The sequence below is a fragment of the Haliotis rubra genome, unplaced genomic scaffold (genome assembly GCF_003918875.1).
Source record: "Haliotis rubra isolate DU_JTF1 unplaced genomic scaffold, ASM391887v1 Scf16, whole genome shotgun sequence".
In the NCBI taxonomy this organism is placed as follows: Eukaryota; Metazoa; Mollusca; class Gastropoda; order Lepetellida; family Haliotidae; genus Haliotis; species Haliotis rubra.
In genome coordinates this window covers 3122830-3150773 of record NW_025765558.1, presented here as the reverse complement: position 1 = coordinate 3150773, position 27944 = coordinate 3122830, and the positions used below count along the sequence as shown (strand labels likewise).

The 27944-nt window shown below is 41.8% G+C and overlaps 1 protein-coding gene across 1 annotated transcript; it reads right to left on the bottom strand.

Moving 5' to 3' along the window:
* LOC124271337 (G-protein coupled receptor dmsr-1-like) lies at positions 1 to 27944 on the bottom strand. Its single transcript, XM_046706427.1, has 2 exons — positions 27428 to 27944; positions 1 to 2309 (listed from the first exon to the last, which is right to left on the bottom strand). Exon 2 carries the CDS (start codon positions 2255 to 2257, stop codon positions 1112 to 1114), a length of 1146 nt encoding a protein of 381 aa, XP_046562383.1. The 5' UTR covers positions 2258 to 2309; positions 27428 to 27944; the 3' UTR covers positions 1 to 1111.

Genomic DNA, 27944 nt, shown 5'->3' with positions numbered 1-27944 from the left:
AATTGGAAAAAATAGTTTATTCGATAGCAGTATCTAAGTATATGACTGAGAACATGCACTGAGAGAGAGGGTGAATATTGCTTTACGCCGCACCAGCAATTCCACTGAGAGAGACAGAAAGACACGTGACTAGTCACATGACACGATGGATAAGTGTTGATTAGCCGAGGAACAAGAGCGGCCCGTATGTCGGAGCTAGAATGATGGTACTTGTTAGCTATCTTACGGTACTTGTTTGTTCAGCGCCTTCCATATGCTCGACACGACACCGAAAAACCGAACATTAACAGACATCACTTGAGCACTATCATACTGTACAGCACTATAGTCGACTCATTGTTTATAACAACACTGTACATTCATGTACACTCTAATTTCCAGGATTCGGAAAAAGCTCGGCTAATTCCGGTGCACAAAGGTCCCATTTGCTCATTCTGAAGAAATTACGGCTATTTCCGTTGTGGCATAGTTCTGTGAGCTCCGAATGAACTCGTTCGTTAACAACTGGAAAATCTCGTCTCTGCTCCGAGGAGCAGCATTCTTCTTGACAGTTCCGATTCAACAAGCAGGTAAGTCACATGCCACTACGGAGAAGATCGACATTTTCCGATAACGTATTCCACGAAGTCCCCCGAAGATCTGATTGAATTGAGCTCATACAAACAACTTCCTGTTAACTGTTTTGTCAGGACGATTTTATATTATAATTGTCACATGAGTGTCACGTGTCATGTAAGCGAGATGCGTATGAACATCCCCTGGTCACGTGGTCCAATAACCGGTTAGTCACAGACATCACAGCTTCACATATCACATATCACATATATACTATATGTTTGAAAACAGTTTCAATCCACAGTGCTGTTTAAAGTGAAACATTAAGAAGGAGAGATTGAGAACGAATAAAAATTGCATTTATCATTTTCAAGGGGTCGGACTATATTTTCACATTCGGATATTCTCGGCTGATTTCGGTTTCCGAAAAAGGCTACGGAAATCTACCTAAATATTCCTAATGTTGTAGTATGCAATATTTGTTCATAAGCACTCCTTCTTCATGTACCACCTTAAAAAACGCTGTTCATAACTGCACCTCGCTTATCTTATGACGTCATCCATGTGATAACGATTTCTCACTGGTTGCCGTGGTAACGCACAAGTGATCTAAATGGGACTGGTTGGCGCTTGCATTGACGGTATCATAGTGAACATTGTTGGCGAATCTCTTCCTTTTTGCACGTTGTTTTCGACAAAGAAGAGCTCCACTTAGATCATATAGATGGTCTCGGAACTGTTGACTCATCGTACAATACAACACAAAGTTGATGGCGTTGTTGATCAACGCCGCCATGTCTAAAACATCCGCGAGAAGAAAATACACATGTCTAAAAAAGTACTGGTAAGAGGCACTCATCAGTATTATGAAGCTCTGTGGGAGCTCGGTGATCATATACATCACTATTATAACCAGCAACATCGTCGTTGTGCACTTGTGGCGCTTCTTCTTCTTCTGCGCATGATCGGAAGCGTTGAACAAACGCTTCTGACGTTTGGCACTCTCGTGCAGCTTCTTCAGTAGAAGTCCCATGAAGATTGATATTAACGTACACGGCAGGAGCTTACCAACGATGGCGTATAGCCAAAACGCAACCAGTGCTCGGGTCGTTGGGTTATTGTTACCAAGGGCGTAGTCGTTCAGTCTGTAGATGCTGGCGTTGAGGCCGGGGACGCTGGCTTCGTAGACGCCGGTGATGAGATAGTTGGGCATCATTATGAGCGCAACGAACGCTGGTATGACACAGATCAAAGCACAGGTGACCTTGATGCTTGGACAACGCTTGGTCTGAAGGTAGACGTAACGCATCACGGCCATGAACACCGCCAGCCATATTGAAATGCAGTGGCTCGTCGTCGTGACGTTGCCGTGGATGGCAAGGAACGTCGTCCAGCCGTAGGAGTAGCGTTCTGGGGACGGGGTGAGATCGCAGATAAGGTAGAAGTGAACGGCATATGGAATGTACGATGACATCGTAACGATGTCGGATATAGCTATGGCACATAGTATGCAGTTGATTGCCGTACGCATCGACTTACGGGTGAGGACGGTGACGTTGAGGATGTTTGTGAAGATGCCGAAGGTGCAGATGATGAGGCTGAGATAGCCATGGATGTGCCAGTACCAGTGGGCGAACTTCTCGAGGTTTGCGTTCACTACACCAAATGGCTCCTTCGACGCGTCCGATATGTTGGACGACATTGTGGAGGGTCTATTCTCAGTTTCTTTGTGTTGCGGATTCAAAGCATTTCATCTGAAACAAAAACACGATTCATTATTTTATAACATACATATGTTGTCAGTAATATACACTACCTGCAACGAACGTGTTTTCTCCAATTACAATCCCAATTTGCAACCCAATTCCTGTCCTGTGCAAAACTGCTGAATTATGCAATATTCACTCACTCAGACCATTACATGAAGCGGCTGTGTAGGTCGTTTAAGTGTATGTAACATTTCGCAGGTGAGAAACGCTAATTCCAGTCACATGTATTTGTTACATGATCTATACATTTGCAAAGCACATTAATTCTTGAAGACACTATAAAGGTGAGGTGAGTCGAGGTGAGGTGAGGTGAGGTGAGGTGGGATTTAAGGCCGCGTTCAAGATTATTGCAGGAATACATGATAGTAAAGTGCATTATGTTTGTGTGAGTGTGTGTGTGTGCGTGCGTGTGCATTTATGTGGCTGCTGGTAGTTGTCAAGACTTTATGTCGTGTTTGTAGTTATAGTGCTAGTCCATTGAGATCTCACGTCGCAGCTCTACATAAAGACAAAGCGCGAAGTTTCCGGACTCACGAGGTGTCACTTTAACGGCGTTGATATGTCAGTTGTCATAATCCAGTACGCGCAGCTTATGGGATATTTCCTTATTTGGAAGAAGGTCCCCAGAACCCAGAACCATTCATGTCCAAAGAGACCGCTGAAATGGGTAACCAATGCCTCTAGACAAGTTTCACCATTTCTTGTAACCTAACTTGAAAAAATGTCGCGACAAACGGGAGTTACACAGCTGATGCGGAGGTGTCTTTCGACCAAGCACAGACACATCAGTCATGTCAAAAAAATAATGAAAAAAGTTATTCATTGTTGATAGTTTTCTTGTCTGTAAAGGCTGATATCCCCTATCTACAGATGCCAGGAGTGCACTAATCCTTGGTCGATACTCCAGCAATTCCTGCTCCATGTAATACCATACGTGTCTTGGAGCTATTTGACCTTTCGTTTCTACGTTGTCGGCGTAAAAAGCAACGACCTGACCGAACGGTGAATCACGGTTACTGACATGGCGACGGATGAACACAGCTCATTATGTCAACCTGACTGACTGACTGACTGAGTTTAGTTTTACGCCGCTTTTAGCAATATTCCAGCAATATCACGGCGGGGGACACCAGAAATGTGCCCATGTGGGGAATCGAACCCGGGTCTTCGGCGTGACGAGCCAACGCTTTAACCACTAGGCTACCCCACCGCCCCTTATGTCAACCTGAAGGATGCTTGCCACCATCTGAATCAGGGACCTTTATAAGTACACTCGGGGTTGAAACAAACGGCCTTGGTGCGTTACTTGTCAAATCTAACGCTCAGGGATCGTCATGGCGACGTGCAAAGCTCGTCAAATCGAACGATCAACGAACGCGACAGTGACGCGGACTATACGAGCTCCGGCTCCGAGCAAGGGACAGGTAATAATGGACACCTCATTAAACCTCTTCTTGACTCCTGAGTACAATAGTACAATTACTCTATTCAGTTAGGGATATTCGCATAATTCAGTGATAATAAGTGGAATAATATGATAATAGAGAGTGAGTGGTTTTTTTGCCGATTTTAGCAATATTCCAGCAATATCACGGCGGGATATACTAACTCTTATAAATGAATCAACATATGACGGGTTATGACGTTTATTTGGATATAAATAATAACCTATGCCCTAAATGGTTATGCTTTTGCAATACTCTAAATATCGCCATGAGACGTGGGGGGTTGCCAAGACGTTGAAGCGTTCGACCGCTACGGGGGAGACATTGGTTCGATTCCCAATAATGTATTGAGACACTGGTTCGATTCCTAAAACTGTATGGAACCGACATTTCAGAAATAAATTATATATAGAAGACTGCATTAACTGCTCGCTAATGCCATACGTAAGATTAGAAAGCATCTACATAAGCAATAATTAATAAGGTTTTGTTTAAAGCCATTTTGATTTAATACGATATTTGTTCAAAACAAGTTGATATGAGAATGAGCGAATAGTGAGTGAGTTCATTTTTATGGCGCTTTTGGCAATATTCCCGTAATGTATACCAGAAATGGACTTCACACATAGTACCCATGTGGGGAATCGACCCGGGTCTTTGGCGTGACGAGCGAACGCTATATAAACTAGGCTATCCCACCGCCCACGAGCGAATGTGTCTAACTTGTTAATGTAAGTAATTATGTACATAGAAAACTGTGAATTACTACTGCCATGTAATATAACATATGATATAACAGATAGCACGAAGATTCTTAAACATGGTAGCAGTGGGGATCCAGGTTAATCTGATCTCAAGCAACCCATGTTTATTTTAAGGGGCGACTGACGCCATGTCAGGCTCGCTCACATGGTCGACACATGTTATCATACACGAACTGAGTACTTCGATACTTATGGTGGGAATCACTGGATTGCCCGGCCCAGACTCGATTATTTTCAGACGGCCGTCATACAGCCGCTATATTGCTGAATGCGGCGTTAAACAACAAACAAACATCATAATCGTCATCTTCTCCTCCTCTTCTTCATCATCATCATCATCATCATCATCATCATCAGTCTAATTAAGGATCAATACAATGAAAACTTAGACTATTTACAACTATTTGGTCGCTTTGCTTCGTTGGACAGGCGTTGTTCAGTTGAGTTATTGTGTGTAGTACCACAGATGGATTCCTTTGAAGAAGAGTGCTTATGTTTGTCAGATGGGATAGTGGTGTACAAAGATGGAAAGATCTAATTTCTTGACGTAACTTAAGTAGTTTCTTTTATTTGGGAATGAACAAAAACCCAGAACAATATTTATTAATAAGCGTGGGATCGACTCCATTTTTTTCAAACGCTTTCTGTGAATACGAAGAAAGCCCTTCACGATAGCATTAAGTATTCCCTTGACTGTACTTATTACTTAATATGGATATTCTCTGAAACAGGAATTTGGTGGTATAGTTCCTGGACGCAAAATTCATTTGACATTTCTCCAGGTTTTAGAGTCAAACTAAATGTACCAAAGCGGGTTTTTGACACGTGTCATCCTTCGTTTAGTTTTCTGGCCTTATATATTGCATTATTTGATATGTCACGTATTCCAAGTTTTTTGATGACTGATGACTTATGGATATTCTTTGATGACTGATGACTTATGGATATTCTCAGAAACGGGGACTTGGTGGTACAGTTCTGGAAGCAAAATCAATTTGACATTTCTTCAAATTAGCGAGTTAGCGAGTTTTGTGACACATGTCTTCCTCGGTAACCATTCTGACCTTATATACTGCATTATTTGACATGTCACTTATTCTAAGTTCTTTGATCAAACTCGTTTTTACAGCATTGTCACAGGGAAAAAACACAAACTGACAACATTAAACAGATTCTGTCTTCGTTAAGTAACGTCTCATAATGAAAAGACCAATTTATGGATAACAATTTCTGCTGTATGACACTGAGCGACGTTTCAATGTACACTGTTATCAAGCCGCTCTGAGCGTTGTTTGATGCGAACGCCTTTATCAACGATAAGGAAATGAATCCATTTCGAATATTTTAAATCTATATTAGTAAATGGGAATACTTCCTGTCGGGGTCAGAGCGTTTTATCAGTATCTGTCTCCGACGGCGAGGGACGTGCTGCCTCTTCACACTCCCTTACATCGGCCGTGCACACAAGCACAGCTGTGCCCAGACACACTGTCTGCCTGACTTAAAATGATCATTATATGATGAGCAAGGGATGTAGAAGTTTATTGAACACTGAGTGTGATAACGGGGAATTAACCCTCGGAGTTGACTTGCCACCTTTGTGAACAGATCGCATCAGTACCAACATCACGTGACCTCCCGGTGAATGAAGCATTAAATATTGAAAGCTTTCAGTCTATTGCAAGTACATAGTGTATACAGTGAATGGCAATGGAAGCTGTCGATGATTACAGCATGGCCTCAGAGGGCTCCCGTAAACGTCAATGAGGCCCAACGTTTGGTAGGGACTGTGGGGTAGCTGAGTGGTTAAAGCGTCCGCTCGTCGCGCTAAAGACTCGGGTTTGATTCCCCACATGCGTACATTGTGGGAAGCCCATTTCTGGTGACCCTTGCCGTGATTTTGCTGCAAATATTGCTAAAAAGCACGCTTTAACCACAAGACTACCTCATCTCCCTCATGAATTATTTGAACAATGTTACAACATTCAAGGCCCAAGTGAATCTTTAAGAACATGGAAGACAAGTTGAGAACATTGCCAAATTGACGCGTCTGTGATCTATGCAATTCCCTTTTCTGACATGGAATCATATGTTTTTGTGTCCCTTAAGGCGAACAGTTGCTTTGCCCTTGCGTGAGTTTGTGACGGGGGCCACTGATGGAGCAGGATACGCTCACCTTATTGTGAACACTTGTCATCATCAGTATTTGAAGTAATTCACAAACATACAATCTGTATAGCATTCAGCAGTTGTGTCTCTTGAATATATGGAAGGTTTTGTGGTTTTTAAAGAAATACAAATCAGCCCCTCCTTCTGACAAACGTTCTCTACAAGACGCAATGCACTAAAACAACCATCCCTAAATGAATATGATACGTACAACGATTGTGTATTCTTTACGTAGTTAGATTGTAGAGAAATTGATTTTTTGTTAAATTGTTAAATTCTTCAAAGCAACTCTTGGTTGTCATGGTGAACGCGTATCAGACATCAGACGTAACCAGAAGCATATTTCTACTGTACAATTCTTTGATTGACATGTCAACAAATGAGACAATGCGTAGCATCAGATTTCATTTACAAACAAAATACGTAAAATGAAACCATCACTTGAGTTCTTTTGTTCTCGGAAAGTCAGATAAAAGAGCACTTCGTTTCACTAAAACTTCCTTAACTCCATGTCGAGCTGAAACTATAGTGGTGGTGAAAACAACTACACACTTGACTGACTGACTGACTGAGTTTGGTTTTACGCCGCTTTTAGCAATATTCCAGCAACATCACGGCGGGGTCTACAGAAATGAGCATCAGCATTGTACCCATGTGGGGATTCGAACCTGATACTTCAATGCGTAGATGAGCCAACGCTGCGTAGATGATACCATTAATGCGCTACCCCACATATGCGTAGATGATACTTGACGGCGTAGATACAGGTGAAATGGCGTTTGTAGTCTCACAAAGGATTATTTCTTATGGAAGCGCATTGGTGCCACAGTTTACAAAAACGTAACATCAGCATAGATGATACTTACGCATGCGTAGATGATACTTACGTATGCGTAGATGATACTTACGTATGCGTAGATGATACTTACGTATGCGTAGATGATTCTTACATATATGTAGACGTTACATTTTTTTTTACATAAATGCAAGTATATATCATCTACGCAGATGAAAGTATCTTCTGCGTAGATGATAAAATTGTTATAGACTGTGGTCCATAACTTTACATTCCATAATTTTATTTGTATCACGACGTTCATAAGGGTGGCGTCACTGTTTGTACCAGTCCGGACCAAAACGCCAGTTTTATGATGCTAACCCACCACCATGCAGCTGTTGAACAGGGATAGTCCATTTAAAGACATAAATATGGCTCCGAGCCGACTAGTCCGTCTTTAATTTATCTCGTTAATGCGCAGCACCAGGGGGCCAACAACAAGTGCCCAACAAAGCCAGAGGATCGAACTAGTGAACCACCGCTCTTATGCCAAACCCTCCATGGAGGTGCCTTCGTGTTAGAGTGAGTGAGTGGCTAGGTTTTACGTCATGCTTTGAGCAATGTTCCAGCACTCCACGGAGGGTAATGTGCTTCACAAATGTACCTGACTGACTGAGTTTGGCAATCGAACTCGAACCACTAGGCTGCCCCACCGCCCCACCCATGTTTAGAATCGAACTCGATCTCCGGCGCGACGACCTTTCAAGAACCATTGGCTCTCACTTTCAAGAACCATGGTCCAATTTCGATATTTCACTTCGGGTAAAGAGGACTTCGCTATACGGAGTGCATTTATAACACGGTTTCAATAAAATAAATCGAGTTAAATAAATAAACAAATTATAACTACAAAAAGTCCGATTTCCGAAATCCAAGCTGAAATAGTGTCACTGATAAAGATTACTAAACAGTGTTGTAGAAAGCTTAGGTTTCCAGAGCGAAAACATGAGAAACACATTGTTAACATCATTTACTGGGAAGTGTGTCAGCTCATCACTAACGGAGAATTACCCATTGATCTGGGTTACGGACGCATGTACGAGATTAGTATGGTGGGCCGTAAGGGTCATTATGTGTATTGGGCGTGAGTAAATTCATCCCATGCTTCGTCGGTGTTTAGCTAGCGGTGATATATGTTGTACAGTAGCATTTTGGTCATCCTTAGTCCTTGTAACAAGAATCTTGTTAGCTGATTACAACACGCTGTAGTACTTTCTTAAAGGGGGTTAGGCCCGTGAAGGTCTCGGTAAGAATTGGTCTTCCGCAACCCATGCTTGTCCTAAGAGGCGACTAACGGGATCGGGTGGTCAGACTTGGTTGACACATGTCATCGTATCCCATTTGCGTAGATCGATGCTTATGCTGTTGATCACTGGATTGTCTGGTCCAGACTCGATCATTTACATACCACCGCCATATAGCTTGAATAATGCTTAGCGTGGCGTTAAACAACGAACAAGCGAAATGAGTTAGGCCATCGATGGGATTTGTCTATCACAATTCGTGAGGGTGTATATGACTATTTATTTGAGGTAGTTTCGGGGGTGAATGGTGACTGGACAAATGTTATTCTTAATAGCATATATTATATTTTGTTTACATCTACGGGTTCAAAGACATTACAAATTATATGAATTTAAACTCACTCAGTCATGATCAAAAGTATGGTTTACCAGCTTGCCACGACACAAACACGTATTTAATATGTATGCAACGTGTTATATGAAGCCTGCATGGTCAACGTTCTTATCCGAAACACATTTTCACTAAAGTGAGGTGAGGTGAGGTGAGGTGAGGTGAGAAGAGGTGAGGTGAGGTGGGGTAGGGTGAGGTGAGGTGAGGTGAGGTGAGGTGAGGAGAGGTGAGGTAGGTGAGGTGAGAAGAGGTGAGGTAGGTGAGGTGAGGTGAGAAGTGGTGAGGTGGGGTGAGGTGAGGGTGGGTGGGTGAGGAGGTGAGGTGAGGTGAGGTGAGGTGAGGGGGTGGGTTGGGTTGGGGGAGGTGAGGTCGATGGTCATACTGTCAGTCACTAGATTCCCTTAAGGAGACTTGATTATTTACAAAACCGCCGCTACAGTACGGCGTTACACTGAACCCAAACAAACATTCAAACCAACTGACTGATAACTTGTAACGGCAGATATAACTTTCACTTTACATCAATATCTACTCAATGCAAAGTGTATTTCTTAAAAAATAACTGACAGTAAAACCAAATACATGGGCAGTAAAAGTTGCAGCCCCGAAACATCTGAAACCGAATGGCACCAACAATCTGTCAAGTCAAACCGTCAACAATATTCATTCTCGATCTACCGACACAGATTCCAAAAAGCAAAAGGCAAAATAATGATAGATGGCTCTCTAAGAGTCAGTGATGACACTGACTAAAAGGTGGGCGGTGGGGTAGCCTAGTAGTAGTTTCTTGTCACGCCGAAGCACCGGGTTCGATTCCCCACATAGGTACTATATGTGAAGAATATTTCTGGTGTCCTCCACTGTGATATTACTGTGATATTGCTTGAAACCATAAACCAAACTCACTCACTCCACTAAAAGGACAAGTATGCCCTGCCCTACTAAAGGTTACTTAATAACAGGTTATGTTGGTTGTAAACAGTGCCCGTTGAACGTTAATACAAGGGTATAAATCCAGGCTGTCTCTAAGGAGTACTGAAGGTGTAACCATCAGAAGCTGCTATGTGGCGGGCACTATTTCAGAGTGTTATTGAGGTCAGGAGAACGACTGCTGATTATTCAAATAACGACATTCTGATAGAGCTGATAACGCTACAAGTAGCTTGGAATTGTCCGTTGTCTCGGACGTGTCTGTGATCTCGCGAGATCGGTGGCTATGAATGTCGGGACGTCTGTTACGGGACATTTGAGAGCAATATGGGTAAGTGTATGTTATCTTACAGTATGTTATCCGTAGGGTGTAAGGCAATAACACCTTGGAGATGTTGGCAAGTCTGAGAGAGGGCTAGAACGAGACATTATCAAGATGACTTGGGTCACACACTTCAGAATATATCATGTAGTTTATAGGCAAACTGGGGCGGTGGGGTAGCCTAGTCGTTGAAGTGTTTGCTCGTCACGCCGAAGGCCCGGGTTCAATTCCCCACGTGGGTAAAATGTGTGAAGCCCATTTCTGGTGTCCCCGGCGTGATATTGCTTGAATACTGCTAAACACTGCATACAACTAAATTCACTCACTCACTTATAGGCACACTATTGTGAAGGAATATCTGTGAATTGAATATAGGTTTTACGACGTCTTTAGTAATTGTCCGGCTATTTCATGGAAGGGAACACCGAAATTGGGTTTCACACATTGCACCTGAAGGCCACCGAACCTCTGGCATTACCAGTGAACGCTTTAACCATTTGGCTACCAAACCGCCTCTTCAGGAAAATGATGTCGTACAAGAATATTAAATGCAAATGAAATATTTGATGTTTTACTATGACACTTTCTATGGGTGGATAAATGGGGGGACGTGACGTCATTAAAAGAATTTTAAGACTGAATGACAACTGGTTTGCGCGAAACCCGAAGTGAACATCCTAGAAGTCTTCAATTTTGTTGAAACTCACTCATTTAGCTGACATGGTGTAAAGTAGTTAAACAGTATTCAAATGGACCTAAAACCCGCCTCTCTCTCATACGTTTTACTCTAGCACCAATCAAGAATACAGTGGTTTTCGTTGTACGTATGGGCGATGTGATGGTACGATTAGGATAAATGTCAAATAAATCGTTGTTATAAAATATGTACATACCACAGTAAACCACGACGAAGATCCACCGTAAACCGTATCACAGGTATCAACACCAATCTCTTCCCCATGAATAAGAAACCTCAGGGATCTCACGCCAGCTATCTCCAGACAGGTTGAATCTACAGACTAACACAATCAGTCATAAACCTGGACTTGTTTCTCCAGCCTTGTTATTTGATTACCGACTGCCGACTGAGACACTGCGTACCTTGGGAGTTACCTGTTCCTGACTCCGCCAGACGGCGCTACGGGGCTAATGGCTACAGGCTGCCTGCGTGTAAGGCCACTGCAGCTATGACGTTGACTGTCTAGAACGTAGAACAACTGCTGACTCCCTTTCGTCCCTTGTGGCAGTAGGTGAACTCCAGATTGACGTGGAAGGGGGATTCGGGCACGGTCTTTGAGGGGGATGCTGATGATTTGCTCCAAATATACCTTGATGACATCAACACAGAATGGCCTTGTGTTGTCTATAATTGTATCAGGCGTTGGTGACCTTGGATGGCAATGATGTCATCAGCCCAGAAAGAACGATCACATGCCTTCGTGGCACCAGTTCCAAATGGCTTGGATTGGTTAATGATGTCATCAGTTCCATCAACTATTTGGGTGAAGGGTGATTGGGTAGTTGTCGCAGTGCCTATGTAACGACGTTCACTGTTGAAGGATCATGAACCAGACCTTGCTGACTTCAAGCTCTAAGGTCAAAGTATGACCAACGGGATCTACATGTACATGTAGGCCAAGCAGATTCAGAGAACTCGTACATTACAAGTACCTTACAAAACACGTATGTAAGTTAATTCTAAGGTTGGTTGGTTGGTTGGTTGTTTAACGCAGCAATATCCCAGCTATATGGCGGCGGTCTGTAAATAATCGAGTCTGGACCAGACAATCCAGTGATCAACAGCATGAGCACCGATCTACGCAATTGGGATACGATGACATCTGTCAGCCAAGTCAACAACCCTGACCACCCGATCCCGTTAGTCGAATTTTACGACACAGCATGGGTTGCGGAAGACCAATTCTAACCCGGATCTTCACTGGTAAATTCTAAGGATTTCTTAACAATGGCGTGGTCTACATATATGTTATATGGGCACGAATTACGAGGAGAACATAGGCCAGTTCTCTCAATATAGATGCTAAAGACTTTAGTATCGACTATAAATTATCCCGATGATATTCATCGCATTAAAACGAAGATAATTTGCCTAACAAAACACGAGCCTAAAAGCCAGTAAAGTCTGCAGCAGATAAAGTCTAAATATACCGGCTTGGCTAAGATTTACTTGTTATTGTTTCCAATGAACACAACCCACTTTTGACAGTCTCCCATTATATGGGACGGTGGGGTAGCCTTGTTGTTTAGCTTTCGCCTGTCAATGTGTGAAGCCCATTTCTAGTGTCCCCCGCCATGATATTGCTGGAAAATTGCTAAAAGCGGCGTACAACTAAATTCACTCACTCTGTGTATTATACAACAACACCTTGCTAATCTGGACAAAGTTAGTCAGAAATCCCGCTTTTCTGAATTATTTTGTACGTAAGTCTAACATTCCCCGAGAATTTTTTCGTTTGTATCGTTCTCTATTCTTGGATTAATTAATGGATGCTAGATCCGGCGACTAGGTTGAACTCACTTGTGAACGACTCCGAACTAACTAGAAGCGCTTCATTTAACCGCGAGCGTTGTACCAGTTCGACCACGACATTTGGTGTTACGCCGCCATTGACAGAGTGCAACTGTACCAAGAACTGGTTAAAAGCACCGCCAAGATAAATGCCATTTTGACGTCGAAAACTACTCAGCTCGGCATCATTTGGTCAGTACATTTGCGATGTGGAGTAGATGCTTTGGAATTTATGTATCTACGACTGTAATTATGAACCCTGTTTACGGCGTGTAGATTCCCGGGAATGACTATGAGGAAATTATTGGGATAGATTTGGCTGAGGAGGTGCATGCGCCAGATACAAAATAACTCTCGTTAAAAAAGTTCCATATGTACATATACTCACAATTATCGTAAAAAAACATCCTCATGATTTCATTGTTGCCACGAAATGGACCCACATCACAACGCTTTTGTCGTAAATGAGTTTCATGTCCACTGTGATTGTCGTAAAACAGATCCGTGTCTCCCAGTTCTTGCCGTAAAACGGACCCACGCCGTAAAACAGTTTCACATATTCTCATGATGTACTCAAGACAGATCCACAGCTTATTATTTTTGTAAAATTTGAAAAATATCATTAAATGTTCATCGTAAAGTACAATATGGTCGAAAACAATTGATCCAAATTGTCTTAAATCGGAGTAAAATATTGACCAAAATCGCAAACATTGTCGTAAAACTTACCACTCCCATCACTGTCTTAAAACAGATAATCCACGTTCCATTTTATCTCAAAACGTAAATCCTTGAAACGATTACATTGTCGTAAAACATTGCCTCACCGCGCAAAACATTAACGTAAAACATACCCCACTGTCACACAGATACTCCATGCCCTGCAACGTCTCAAAACATCGATCTACCACACGGTCACATTGTCGTAAAACATTGACTCACCACGCCAAACATTGTCGAAAAACATTGTTCCACACGCCCCACCCTGGGTGACCCTAAAGTATGAATGACAACGGTAGGTGAGGTGAGGTGAAATTGGGTTAAGCAAGTCCTGTCCCATCGGTAGCATTCTCCACAAGCACAATTTGCATGCACATACTGCCATATTCCGGCCTTGCATTCGACGGCGTGTATATATACCGGACAATCGAGTCACACACGGTGAAGTGAAAGGTGAAATATTTCGCTCATATGACGACGTGCATGCGTGTGTATGTGTATGTGCGGCTGCCTGTACTAGCCCAGACTTAAGCTGGTTTTAATAGTGCTAGCCCACTGAGATACCATGCCGCAGTGAAGCATGAATACCCCACTCAGACACATTATACTGACTCCGAGCCGACCAGTCCTTGTTGTACCCATTAATGCCGAGCGCCAGGCAGGGACCAACAAGTACCATAGTTTAACGTCTTTTGGGGATCGAACGCGGTCGGGGATAGAACCCGCGACCTTCCGCTCTCCGGGCGGACGCTCTAACCACTACACCGCGGAGGCGGTCTACAACGGTAGACTGTGCAGAATGGGTATGTATGCCGTTGCATCCCCGTGGGTCAGGCCAATGTTGTGTTCCTGTCGTACGATACCCATGAACATCAGGGTAAGAATTGATCTTCAGCAACCCATGCTTGTCGTAAGAGGCGACTAACGGGATCGGGTGGTCAGGCTCGCTGACTTGTTTGACACATGTCATCGTATCCCAGTTGCGTCGATCAATGCTCATGCTGTTGATCACTGGATTTTCTGGTTATCTACAGACCGCCGAGCTAAGTGCGGCGTAAAACTAAACACGCTCACTCCAGTAGTAGGCAAATAACTCGCTTCAAGTGTTTGTGTAACAGGCTCTTATATTGCAATCTTCAGAGAAATGTTGGCACCAGGTGCTGGTATAGAGGATAATCCTGAGACACTGTCGGTACTTGTTATTTCACACCGCTATTCATGCCCGACAAATATGACTCCTATCCAATCCTGCAAATTATTTGTAGAGGGTCGGCACAATGAAACTTGAAACTAGTTACAGTTGGCATGTTTGTTAATATGACGGTACAGAGTGTACGTATGTACACAACTGTACTGCTGGTGAGTGAGTGAGTGGGAGAGTGAGTTTAGTTTTACGCCGCACTCAGCAATATCCCAGCTATATGGCGGCGGTCTGTAAATAATCGAGTCTGGACCAGACAATCCAGTGATCAACAGCATGAGCATCGATCTGCGCAATTGGAAACCGATGACATGTGTCAACCAAGTCAGTGAAACTGACCACCAGATCCCGTTAGTCGCCTCTAACGACAAGCATAGTCGCCGTTAATGGCAAGCACATGGGTTGCTGAAGACCTATTCTACCCCCGATCTCCACGGGTCGTACTGCTTGTGTATTGTTGAAAGTCGATCTATGGATTGTATTAGAGGGGGGAGTTTACAGGTCTCACTCTCTCTCATTGTCGTAAACATTGTCGTAAAACTTACCCCGAGAGAAAGATAGATATATAGATAGTGAGTGAGTGAATGAGTGATTGTGTTTCACCAAAATGGTACACGTCTGTAATCTGCATCACTTCGGGCTTTCTTCCCACATGAAGCAGACGCACGGTGATAAAACTTGACCACTGTCCAAAGTGGCATTAAACTCAACTCACTCACTTACTGAGGCTATTTATGATGTTTGCTTGAGACATATTGGCAGTAAGAAGGTAAGTTTCAAACTTAAATTATACAATTAAATTTGCAATTATAACACATGATGTTATATTTGGGATTTCACTTTCTCAGTAAAGTACATATTCTAGTACCTTTACCGAATCTGAACTTTACAGAGAAAGTGAAATCCCAAATATAACATGCGTAACATTTGATCACTTTCTAAATGGCATTGTTTATTCATAATTTTCCATTACTTCTTTAAGTGGATTTACAGGCTGGTATGATGACGATTGACACTGGATAACGGTGTCTACACCGAAACGTCACATGTATGCAATAAAGAAGTTGTCTATCCATAAAAAGTGTTCCTCTTCAATTTTCAACTACATGTACAGTAGTTGGTGGTGGTGAAATTGGGTTTAACGTCATGCTTGAGAATCTTTCGCTCATATGACGACGGGCATGCGTGTGTATGTGTATGTGCGGCTGCTTGTACTAGCCCAGACTGAAACTGGTTTTAAAGTGCTAGCCCACTGTGATACCATGCCGCAGTGAAGCATGAATACCCCACTCAGACACATTATACTGACTCCGAGCCGACCAGTCCTTGTTGTACCCATTAATGCCGAGCGCCAGACAGAGACCAACAAGTACCATATTTTAAGGTCTTTTGGTATGACGCGGTCGGGGATCGAACCCGCGACCTTCCGCACTCCGGGCGGACGCTCTAACCACTACACCACGGAGGCGGTCGTACAGTAGTTGGACATAAGTGAGTCATCAATAGTGAAATTTCCTTACATGTTAATTAACTGTTGAAAGAACAATTTTCATAAATTGAGCAGAAGTCATTTTATTTGATATTTTGTAAACATCTTGGAAATCATCTTCAGCTATGTGTACATACTTTTCTTTCATCTTTCAGTTGATTAGTTTTCGAATGACACCTGATTAAGCACCATAAGTACAACTTAATTTTGATCTATCCCATAGACACCCATTTTAAACCTGATTGGTATGTTTAATATATATATGTTGTATAAAAAGTCGCAGTTTTCTTAATAATCATCGGAAAAGTGAATGGAAAAATATGTGTGTGTAGCTGAGATGATTTCCCAGCTGGTAGATAAGTATTGAAAGCAATTCCACCGAAACTAAATCTATGAAAATTATTCTTGCAAGAGTTAATTAACATGCAAGTCTATGGGAATTTCACTAAGGACGACTCACTTATGGCCAAATACTGTAGTTGAAATAAATGTAAAAACGAAAACGACAAAGAAACGTTGGTTTAAGGATGTGGCAATGTCTAATCCCAAGTACCGCTACTGTTGAGTTAAGATGACAGGTTGAAGAACCATCACATTGGGATACAGCAACACGTGATGTATAACGTTCGTGGTCACAGTCATTTACAAAGTGTAATTAGAAAATTGGTAGTTTAATTATTCAGTAAGAGTTGTAGCTCAAGCAACATCAAATCCGCGGGTAATAACCAGAGATGCGGATACAAACTTTGCGTGATGGAGAACCCCTGGTGTTTGGAGCTTGTTAATTTCTGTAGGAAGTCATAATGACACACCACAAAACTCGTAAAACATCGGATCATGACAGGTAATAAAAGCCCGAACGTTGCCTTCTCCTCTATAACAGTTTTAGTCAAATGTAGGACAATATTCGTGAGAGTGTTGTGCAACAACCGATGCCGGTGTTTGGTCACGTTAATTGGTCCTTAGGGGCTTGTATTGGTGGCATACATGTCTATATTTCATTTACCCTTTTGTAGGGGGAGGAGGAGGAGAGCGTGGGAGAGAGAGAGAGGGTGGGTGGGAGAGAGAGAGAGAGAGAGAGAGAGAGAGAGAGAGAGAGAGAGAGAGAGAGAGAGGAGGAAAAGGAAGTGTGCAGCCTAATTTGAGACGAGGAACAGCTGATGTTCCCACAGCAGTATTTACCTGCACTGGATAATTAAATTTTTTACAGTCATTTATTTTTTTCTGGCCCTGCACCTGTCTGATGAAGGACGTTCTCATTTACATGATTGGGATTATTTGAATGAAATGTGCATGGCGAAATGATAACATATGATTCAGTGAATTTCATCCATCATCTCAAACACGTCTGACATATATCATACCAAATATTCTTCTCATCTATACTTCATTTTCATTTGGACACCTGGTAGTTAATTCCAGGAACATTAATGTCACCATTTACAAAAGATAGATCCACACAGAATATCATATCCGCCATCTTATGGTGCTCATCCGTATAGGTTTTCAATATCGTTTCTACGATGCCGTTGAACTTCAACGATGGTGTGGCGTCAGTCCACATGGATATTGCGTGCAGTGTCTGGTACAAGAAGTCGATGGTGTTAAGTTCGTCATCAATAGGAGTAATTTCAGTGGAGGACAGGGAAGTCAGTTAATAGCAGTAATACATATAGGGAACTGTATCGGTGGCCATCGTTAGAGCTTGATGAGGTATATATAAAGACATATACTATAGCCAGTGCGACAAATTCCTTTGTCCAGACGCTTAGAAAAGTAGAGCAACTTTGGTAACATTGTTAATTCTATAAGATTAAATTAATATCCAAACCAGAAACGATTTTTCTCAAAATAAATGGTTGATGTCGAATATATATTTCCCAACCTCTTCTAACCTAAATTCAGAATTTTGTCAGTATGGCCAATTATGGCTTTAGAACGTCGTGTCGCCTCCTAACAAACTCCATTTTAGCAAATGATCGAAATTGCTTGTTTTGTTTCCTTGGATGTATGTACTAGTATATACGAAAGACAGTGAATAAAAACTGCATTAGAGTAATGGAAAATAAGTCGGAAAAAATTAGAACATTGACTGATTTAGTATTTGAATCAACAACAAAAATGTTTAGAGTTGGAACAATTGTTCTGGTCCGTCGGTTCGTTCGTTCGTTCGAGGGAGGGAGGGTACGTCATCACACAACGTCTTCACGCAACGTCTTCACACTACGTCGTCACAACTCGCCACCTTTATCACCTGAAACGCTGTTCTTACAAACAGTAAATATTAATCGATACTTTTATGTTTATATTCTTCATCTGAGTGAAATGACCCGTAACAATATTGTCAAACGAGTTTCATATAATAATCACCATTTTTAAAGAAAAGGGCATTCAAGATGATGGCTCCCGCTTGGTGGTCGTCACAACTAAAATCGATAAAAAGTATGTCAAAAGATGTGTCGGATAACAACACATGATACACAATGCCTTATCTCAACTCTCGCTATAAATACACGCCTTGCTTGTCTTATTCAGAGAGCCAAGGGCAATAAGTTATCAGATTTTTTCACGAAACTCGCACACAAGTCATTGAAAGGGTTTCCACGGAATTCCCCCTGGAGTCTATCAGTCGTAGAACACATTCAATATAGAAACATAAAAACGTTCAACCTGAGCAATGTTCTTGTAACGTGTCACAAAGGAAAATCTCATAAAAATCAAAAAATCTTGGCGACAAAGAGTTTCGAAAACATTCTGAAATCCGTGTGTTTGATAAAAAGGTTCAAATCTAAAGATATTTCTTTGCCTTTTCCTCATTTCATGTGATTGTCTACACAATGGACACTGGTGTGATACGATGATTACGAATAGCCAGCGGGAATTAATCTGTGAAATGATTGTTTGCTATTTTTACATTTATGAAGTTGGTTCAGCGCCTAAAGGAATGGCACCTTCTTGAGCAATGTGACAGATTCAGATCAAGTTGATGGGAACATGGTTAACTATTTGATGAAACTTGCATTTTGTACCAAATATTGACTTAATGGCATCGTTTTCCTTTATCCTGTCATGTACTTAATTATATACGAAAGGTTTTCATATACTACATTTACAGATGGATATCATATATTCGTGGGTATACATGGAGGTTTGTGTTTGATGGTTAACTCGGCAATATTCCAGCTATATGATGGCGGTCTGTAAATAATCGAGTCTGGACCAGACAATCCAGTGATCAATGAGCATGAGCATCGATCCGCGCAATTAGGAACCGATGACATATGTCAACAAAGTCAGCGAGCCTGACCACCCGATCCCGTTAGTCGCCTCTAACGACAAGCATGGGTTATTGAAAGCCAATATTCTAACCTGGATCTTCACGGGTCAATTGACAATATGAGTATCGGTTTATGCAATTGGGATACAATGACATGTGTCAACCATGTCAGCGAGCCTGACCACGCGATCCCATTAGTCGCCAAGCATGGGTCACTGAAGACCAATTCTAACCCGGATCTTCCATGGTCCTACACGGACGTGAAATATATGACACTGAAGGGCACGAGAGCTAATCAGCTGAGGTTGTGAGTGAGTTCTTTTCAACGCTGCTTGGAACAATATTCAGCAATATATCACGTTTTGTTCCGTTACGTTGAATAATCTCTGTATTGCCTGACATACAGTACAACCAGAAATTATTGAGAATGTAAAGATCGTATTTTTAAAAAAAAATTCACTCATTACTCACGTATTAAATGTGAATATTAGCAGAACATAACTCCAGATTCAAAGACAGGTGAACAGTTAGTATTTTGTCAAGTCACCATGGGCAGCAATGCAGGCTTCAATGCGGCGGGGCATACTACTGATCAAAGGAGTTAGAAAGTTGTGGTCCATGCTGTCCCAATATCGGACCACCTCTTCTTTCATTTCAGCAATATTTGTCAGATTTTTCTTATTGACACTTTCCTTCATAAGTCCCCAAACATTTTCTATTGGATTTAGGTCAGGGCTATAGTTTGGCCAATCTAATAATGTCATATTTTGGGTCCGAAACCAGGCCTGTGAAAGCTTTGAACGATGTTTTGGGTCGTTGTCCTGCTGGAAAATCCAAACATTTCCATAGAACACGTGAGCAGATGGAAGTAAATGTCCCTCGAGAATATCTGTGTACCGCTCACTGTTCATATTCCTTTCAAATACACAGAGGGGCGTTGCCCCTAACACAGATATGCCACCCCACACGTTAAATTTCGGACTGTACTTTGGGCGCTGATACAAATGTTTTTCAGTTTGTTTGGTCCAGAATTTCAGTGTATTAGGAAACAGCCACACAGAACTTTCATCTGAGAAATCACATTGTCCCAGTTAAAATTTCTATGCTGTAAGCACCAGTTCAACCTTCGCTCCATTTGTTCAGGTTTCATAATCGGTGATGGAATTCCTCGACTTTTCTGCCAACCTATTGCATGCAGCTCAGTTCTAATTGTCTCATTACAGACAGCCACAGTTCCTCTATCCCTCAACGTGTTTCAAAGCTGGAACGTATTGGTCATTGACAGTATGACCTCAAACAAGAATGACCCTTCACTGTCCCAGAATACTGAAGAAATTACAACACCCGCTTGGATTTCTATTGCTGAGGTGTGATGCCATTTCTTTCTACTGTTTCCTTTGAACTTTGGAGCGTAGGTGATGGACTCAGACCTCATCTTGTGTTTCATTCAGCATTGGAATTTTATCAGGTTTCTGATGTTAACTGGTCGAAAGATCATGGTACAGTTCAGTCGGATCAGCTTTGATCGGTGTCAGTATTCAAACCAAGTGAGCATCCGCCTTGCTGATTGATCTGCTGCTGTCTAATATTCAAACATCCTTCACTGTCATTGATATTCTGAGAGGTGGTCCGTTTGGCTCAAAAGCGGACCGATCTTCTAACTCGAAAACTCATAAAATACTCAATGAAACGCTGATCATAATCAAAACATCATCCCACTCTGTGAGGTTTTTGCAGAATTTTGTCATAAAATAATAAAGTTGTTAACAAACTAACATTAAAATATTGACACAGTTCAGAGGAGGGTTTTAGGTGTTCGCACGTTTATTTATTCATTAACCTGCACCATTAACATTCAAACAATATCAAACAATATCACGGCGGGGGACACCAGAAATTGGCTTCACAAAATATACCCATGATGAATCGAAGTCGTGTTTTCGGCAAAAAATGACGAGTGAACGCTTTAATCACTAAGCTGTCCCACCTCCCCATGGGTATGCTGTGTTGAAACACATCTGTCATCAGACCATACGATGGATAACCTCTATATGAACTTCAGCCACGACATCATCAGGACATGGCATCATCTTCTGCTTCACTTAATTGTAGCAGCACATTTCTTCATAGTTAAATATGACGGGCTGTCATTTCCAAACGTGTTTTCATATCTCCGAGTATTTCTTTCGTGACATGCGTTTTATGCAGGCTCTTAATTACAGATCGTTTCTCAGGATTCCCAATTTTCTCACTTTCCATCATCCATGTCACATTTTAAAATGCACTTCTCTCAAACAGTTGCAGATATCTGTCTGTAATATAGCAGTCTGTCTGTCAAGACATGCCACTCTTCAAAAACGTGATTAAACCTAAAATTACACAAAGCAGGTGCCAACGGACTATCAAAGAAACCCTGTAAAATCAATCCCAGCTCCCACCGAAAAAACAACGTACAAAAATGTGTATTGAAATTCAATTCATTCAGTCAGGACGGAGCTGAGCACTGCAGTGCGTAATGGTTGGGGTAGTGGTCATTTAGTGGCTAAAATTCCACTAGGACCGGGGATCGATTATTCCGGTACGTTAATGACATGAGTGAATCCTACTGCTTGGTTCAAGCCTGGTATTCCTTAAAGAGCAGGAGTGACACAATTGGCAACCTACTCACTCACAGACCCTTATACCAAATAACAGCATGACATCTGTATTTCCTGACCTCTATTTCTTTGCCAGTCAGTCTGTACAACAGCATCATCAAATGCCACCACCTAATGATGCTTTGTAATAAAGTTATTTCGTTTATGAAGGCTTCATTTGATTTGTCTTCTGTTCGAGAGATGTGAATGCTCTTGGGAGGCTGGAGGAAGTTTGATAACCTCTGTATCAGATTAGCTGGTCCTGCAAGACACCATAGCACTTCGCGTATCAATGAGTGTCGATCAAATCCTCTTGGATCTGATCCAAAAACTGTTACATAGTGTTGCTGTCGCTTTCATGAATGAATTATGGCCTTTTGACCAACATTAATTATGTATGTTTAGCACCGTTTTACATCGATGTTTGCAATATAAAATATATACTTGGGCTTCAAACATTGTATTTGTTTGTTTTTACGCCATCCTCAGCAACGTTCCGGCTTTATGACGGCGGTCTGGACACGACAATCCAGTATTTGACACCATAAGCATCGATCGATCTGGCGCATGACTGGCATGCGAACCTGATCGAATTCCATGTGTCACCCCGATTCCGATAGTTAGCGAACCTGATCACCCGATTCCGATAGTTAGCGAACCTGATCACCCGATTCCGATAGTTAGCGAACCTGATCACCCGATTCCGATAGTTAGCGAACCTGATCACCCGATTCCGATAGTTAGCGAACCTGATCACCCGATTCCGATAGTTAGCGAACCTAGCGAACCTGATCACCCGATTCCGATAGTTAGCGAACCTGATCACCCGATTCCGATAGTTAGCGAACCTGATCACCCGATTCCGATAGTTAGCGAACCTGACCACCCGATTCCGATAGTTAGCGAACCTCACCACCCGATTCCGATAATCGACAAGTATGGGTTGCTGAAGACCAATAATATTATTCTAACTCGGATCTTCACGCTATGAAACATTGTAACCAAGTTGGAAATCGAACCGGGGCCGTCGATGTGACTAGCAATATTATTGCTTTAACCGTTGGGCTAACCGATCGCCCCTTTTGCTGTTGTCCAAGCGGTTGTAGTGGATTAAGATTGTTTAGAATTCAGAGCGTTTCTTTTGAAACGTCCGAAAATTAGGCGTTTCATCACATCACATAATTTGAGACAAAGACCTCCCGGTTCCATAAAACGGCCTCAGCCCCACGACGATGAGAACGTTGTATAATTATCATAAAGGAAGTTATCGAGCAATACCCTGGAGAAGAACGTGGCCGGAAGACCGAAGTCCCTATCTGCACCCGCCACCAGTGTGATAACTACCTTGGAGTGAGTGTGAGTGAATATGGTTTTACGCCGCTTTTAGCAATATTCCAGCAAAATTACGGCGGGGGACACCAAAACTGGGCTTCACACATTGTACTCATGTGGGGAATAGAAACTGGGTCTTCGGCGTGACGTGCGAACACTTTAACCACTAGGCTACCATACCGCCCATAACTACATTGGAACTATGATATGACGCTGAAATCAATGTCTGTTTAAGGAAAAAACAGCGTTTTGATTGAGAGCTTTTTGCTTACCTTTAACATGAAAAATCCGTTTCTCTGCTCAGTTAATCCCTGTATGTTTGCAGGACCAGATTTAGAGAGAGGGGGTTGGGTTGGTGAGGCGCACCCTCACGCCAAACACTCAGATACGTTAACTGAGCAAAATCAATACACAGATGCGTTGATTTGACGTTGTTTGAAATATATCATAGCTCACGATTAGGGCCCATCCCACTACCTTCAAACAAAACGTCATGGTATGAGACCTAAATAGAACGTAAATTTGTCAAGCGTTCAAGACGTAATGAGGTAGTGTGGTTTCATTATTCCTGTATTTGGATGACAAGAAGCCATTCTGAACCAAGCCCCAAATAAGTTAGGAGTCTGAGAAATGCGTCAGGATGTTGACTCATCTATAACAACCAAACAAAATGGTTCAGGGTGTGACAAACAGCGGTATAAATGGCACAACTACGATTATTGAACAAAACGTGTTTGATCGAGATTAAAAAAATATATGTATTTTGATTAGTACCGTTTTCAAAAATGTTTTTTATCTTAAACATTTGTCGGACGTTTCTGTATTTGACTAAAAAGATGCCCCATGTCAAATGCAGTTTCCTAAATAATATAAAATTGATTTGTCTTTGTATGTGTTTGCAACGGATAAATTCATATTTATCTGAATAATTGATATCAGGATAATTCGACAGCGATAAAGACATACTTATCACACACTCGGAATCACAACATACACTATGCTTTCAGAAGGAATTTCTTATGATTACAAAAATGACATTGTTTCTTGTATTGTACTTTTCCTTGATGGATGTATTCGCATTAACAAGGTTTATAGTAATGAGGTTGTATTGTCGTAACACAGTCAGTCAGCAGTAATATCCCCATAAGAGCATAGAAATATTATCATGACAAAGTTGGAGACACGAACACTAAAGGGGTTCGATCATGTCATGGGCATTTGTCAGTATTGATTTTATCACAGAAGAGCCAGTCAGCACAACACAGATTTGATATATAATTAACCAGGCACATATACATAAGAACAATATCTCAAGAAATCGGAATATCTCGATCCATTGACTGATACAATCTGTTACCACAGATAGGGCAGGGTATGGTAACATCACTATTTGGATAGTGGTTCATATAAACATCGTCTCTGATTTGAGCAGAGGTTTTGTTACGTACCTGGAGACGGTTTTCACGCTTTTATTTAAAGAATCATGTTTGATCTATTTACACAGTTAAATCGTTTGTCTCAGGTACGAAATGTATACAAAGTTAAGCGCAAAGACAAGAATATAAATCAGGACGGAGAGTTGTAGATATATAAAGGCACGTCATCGAGAACTTCAACAAATTTTTCGGGCCAGAATTACCTCTAACTTTCCTTTTTTCCTTGGAATCCCAGATGCAATCATTTGGAGCTACCATTTCACACATGCTGTGATTAGGCTATCAAAGTAACGTTTTTGTCAACATTTGTCCTTTCGCATGATTTCCCCAGAACATTGCCAATTCTGAACGTCTTGAATATTTCTTTTAGGTGTGGGCAACGAACAATAGATGACACGGTAAATTCAGTGAAAACACTTTCAAAGGTTTTGTGAGCGTGTCTGAAAAAAACTGTGATTTTTATCATCGTTGGTTTTATGAACAAAGAAGAGGCAGCGTGTGTTTACAGCGATTTGACGTCAATAATAGCGAAAAAACGTTTCCACATCTTTACAAGATATCTGGTAAAAACAGTGTCGCTTGTACGATTCCGAGCATGAGCATGTGTGCAGTTAGATAATGACGTCTAATCTGATTCATACACTAGCCAGGTGATGTGTTTCGTGACGTCCACAAAGAAAGAAACCTTTTTACTTTACATCGGATGCAATGCCCATTTTCCCGTGTTTTTCCGGGCAAACAGTTGTCTTGCCTTTGCATGTGTTTGTGATGGGTGGACCGTAGAGGCAGGATGCGATCACCTTTATGCGAGCACCTGCTTCATCACTATTTGCGAGTTATTCGCTAAAACACGCTTCTGACATAATCAGATTCGTACAATATGCAAGGATTATGATATTGTGAAATATTTTTTTAATATGTGATAAGTTTCATGGATAACATTCTTTTATTCTTTATCACGAGGCGTCAGAGCAAGTTTTGCTCCGTCATTACGTAGATGATTTAACTTTAACTAAAACATTTATTAACATTTTGATGCTCATATTTAACAATTAATCTCCAAATAATCATCCCCAGTCCCGGAATATCATAACGGAGGTGTGGACATGCGCAACCCTTTTGTCTCAGATTGACCGACGGTTCGAATATCACATTCACCTTATTATGAAAATTCAATTTGCAACACAGTGGTTGTGAGCTTCATCGAAGTGGTTGACGTCAAACAACCTTCATCACTTTGCGTTTACGGGCCACCGTGTGGTGATTAAACTAAAATACTGGTCAATGCGACCTTTAAACCAATCTCACTCATTCCTGAAATAATGCCGGGTGATACCAAACTCACTCACACATAGAGGCTGCGTTGCCATAAAAATGGTATAGTGCGGACGTCAAATGTATATTACAGACACATGCCAAACTCTTCTAACAAAAGAAGCACACTACCTGTTTCGTATAATTCAAAAGGCATAATGTGTGTAAGGACATTTCGTCGAACTGCTTCACCATACAAATGGTTCAGTGGACGTCATATTCTTGGTTCAGACACATATTACATTACAAAGACCCATTGTCCTGTTCCACGCGATTACGGTTTGACCTTTATAAAGACGAACATCAAAACAGTAACTCATTTCGAGCTGACCGGTACCCTTTAAATGGCAGTGAAATAAAACCTGCCAAATAACACAAACCCTTAAGGACAACGAAACAACAAAGTGAAAGGACCTTTTTCTGAAGCTTTGAAACTGATTGCAACTGTCTAGAATGCTGAACAAAGAATTACACAGTCTCCATTATTTTGTTTCAAAAGAACAATGCAAACAAAACCATAAGTCAGAGAATTTTATGGATGTCAACTTCTTCTGAACATTTACCCGATGAAGGAGTAAGTATATACCCCAAAACGTTGTGTTTCTCATAATAAAGAAGTTGACATCCATTCCTCTCTCTTACTTATTGTGTATCACTTCTATTGCCAGTCGGGGCGGTCGGGTAGCCTAGTGGTTAAAGCGTTGGCTCGTCACGCCGAAGACCCGAGTTCGAATCCCCACATGTGTACAATGTGTGAAGCCCATTTCAGGTGTCCCCGCCGTGATGTTGCTGGAATATTGCTAAAAGCAGCGTAAAACCAAACTCAGTCAGTCAGTCAGTCAGTCTATTGCCAGTCAAAGTCCCAAACAAAACCATATATTATCTGAACTTCAGATGCCTGATTTGATTGTTCTTGTAAACAAAAGAATCATCGATGAATGATTCATCTAATTATATTTCTTCGCATTCATAATTGATCAATTTTCACTGCAAGGAAGTTTGTTAGTCGCTAAAGAAGGTCCCGATGCAGATGGACTCGGTTGAAATGAACCGCTAAAGCCTTACCTGAGAATGGTGTTTAGTCCATTACACATTCCTTGGTCGTCATGATGTAACTGCTGTCTCTTCAACACTGTCACCCGAACTCGTACAGAGGACCCAATGTCCAGGATAACCAAGCCGTAAAGCGTCATCAACAACAATGACTAACTTCAATGAGATCGTACCTTCCAAGCCAGCAAAACTTCTTCCCAACTTTCTTCATTCGACACTACTGTGTCCATACACCTTGGTGGATTGTTCAAGCTTTACAAGCGTCTTGGTGACATGTAATTGTTAGTTACAGTCTCTCGGCTCTCTCCTCACTGTTCTTGGTTTATTGTCAAGAGCGTGGAAGAGTGTCTCCTTCTCCTGCCAAGTACGTGTTACAAATACAAGCCCTGTGTCATGGTCCCCACGCCACGGCTGATCGATACTGATTCCTCCCTGAACAGCGCGGATGCTTCTCTTGTGCCGGCTCTGGATGTCTGAAAGCTGCACTGGCGAGTCCAGAGAGATCGTCCTGATTCCTGCTGGAGGCGAC

Excerpts from the sequence above, each read along its gene's own strand:
- LOC124271337 (XM_046706427.1), bottom strand. The coding sequence starts at position 2,257 with ATGTCGTCCAACATATCGGACGCGTCGAAGGAGCCATTTGGTGTAGTG.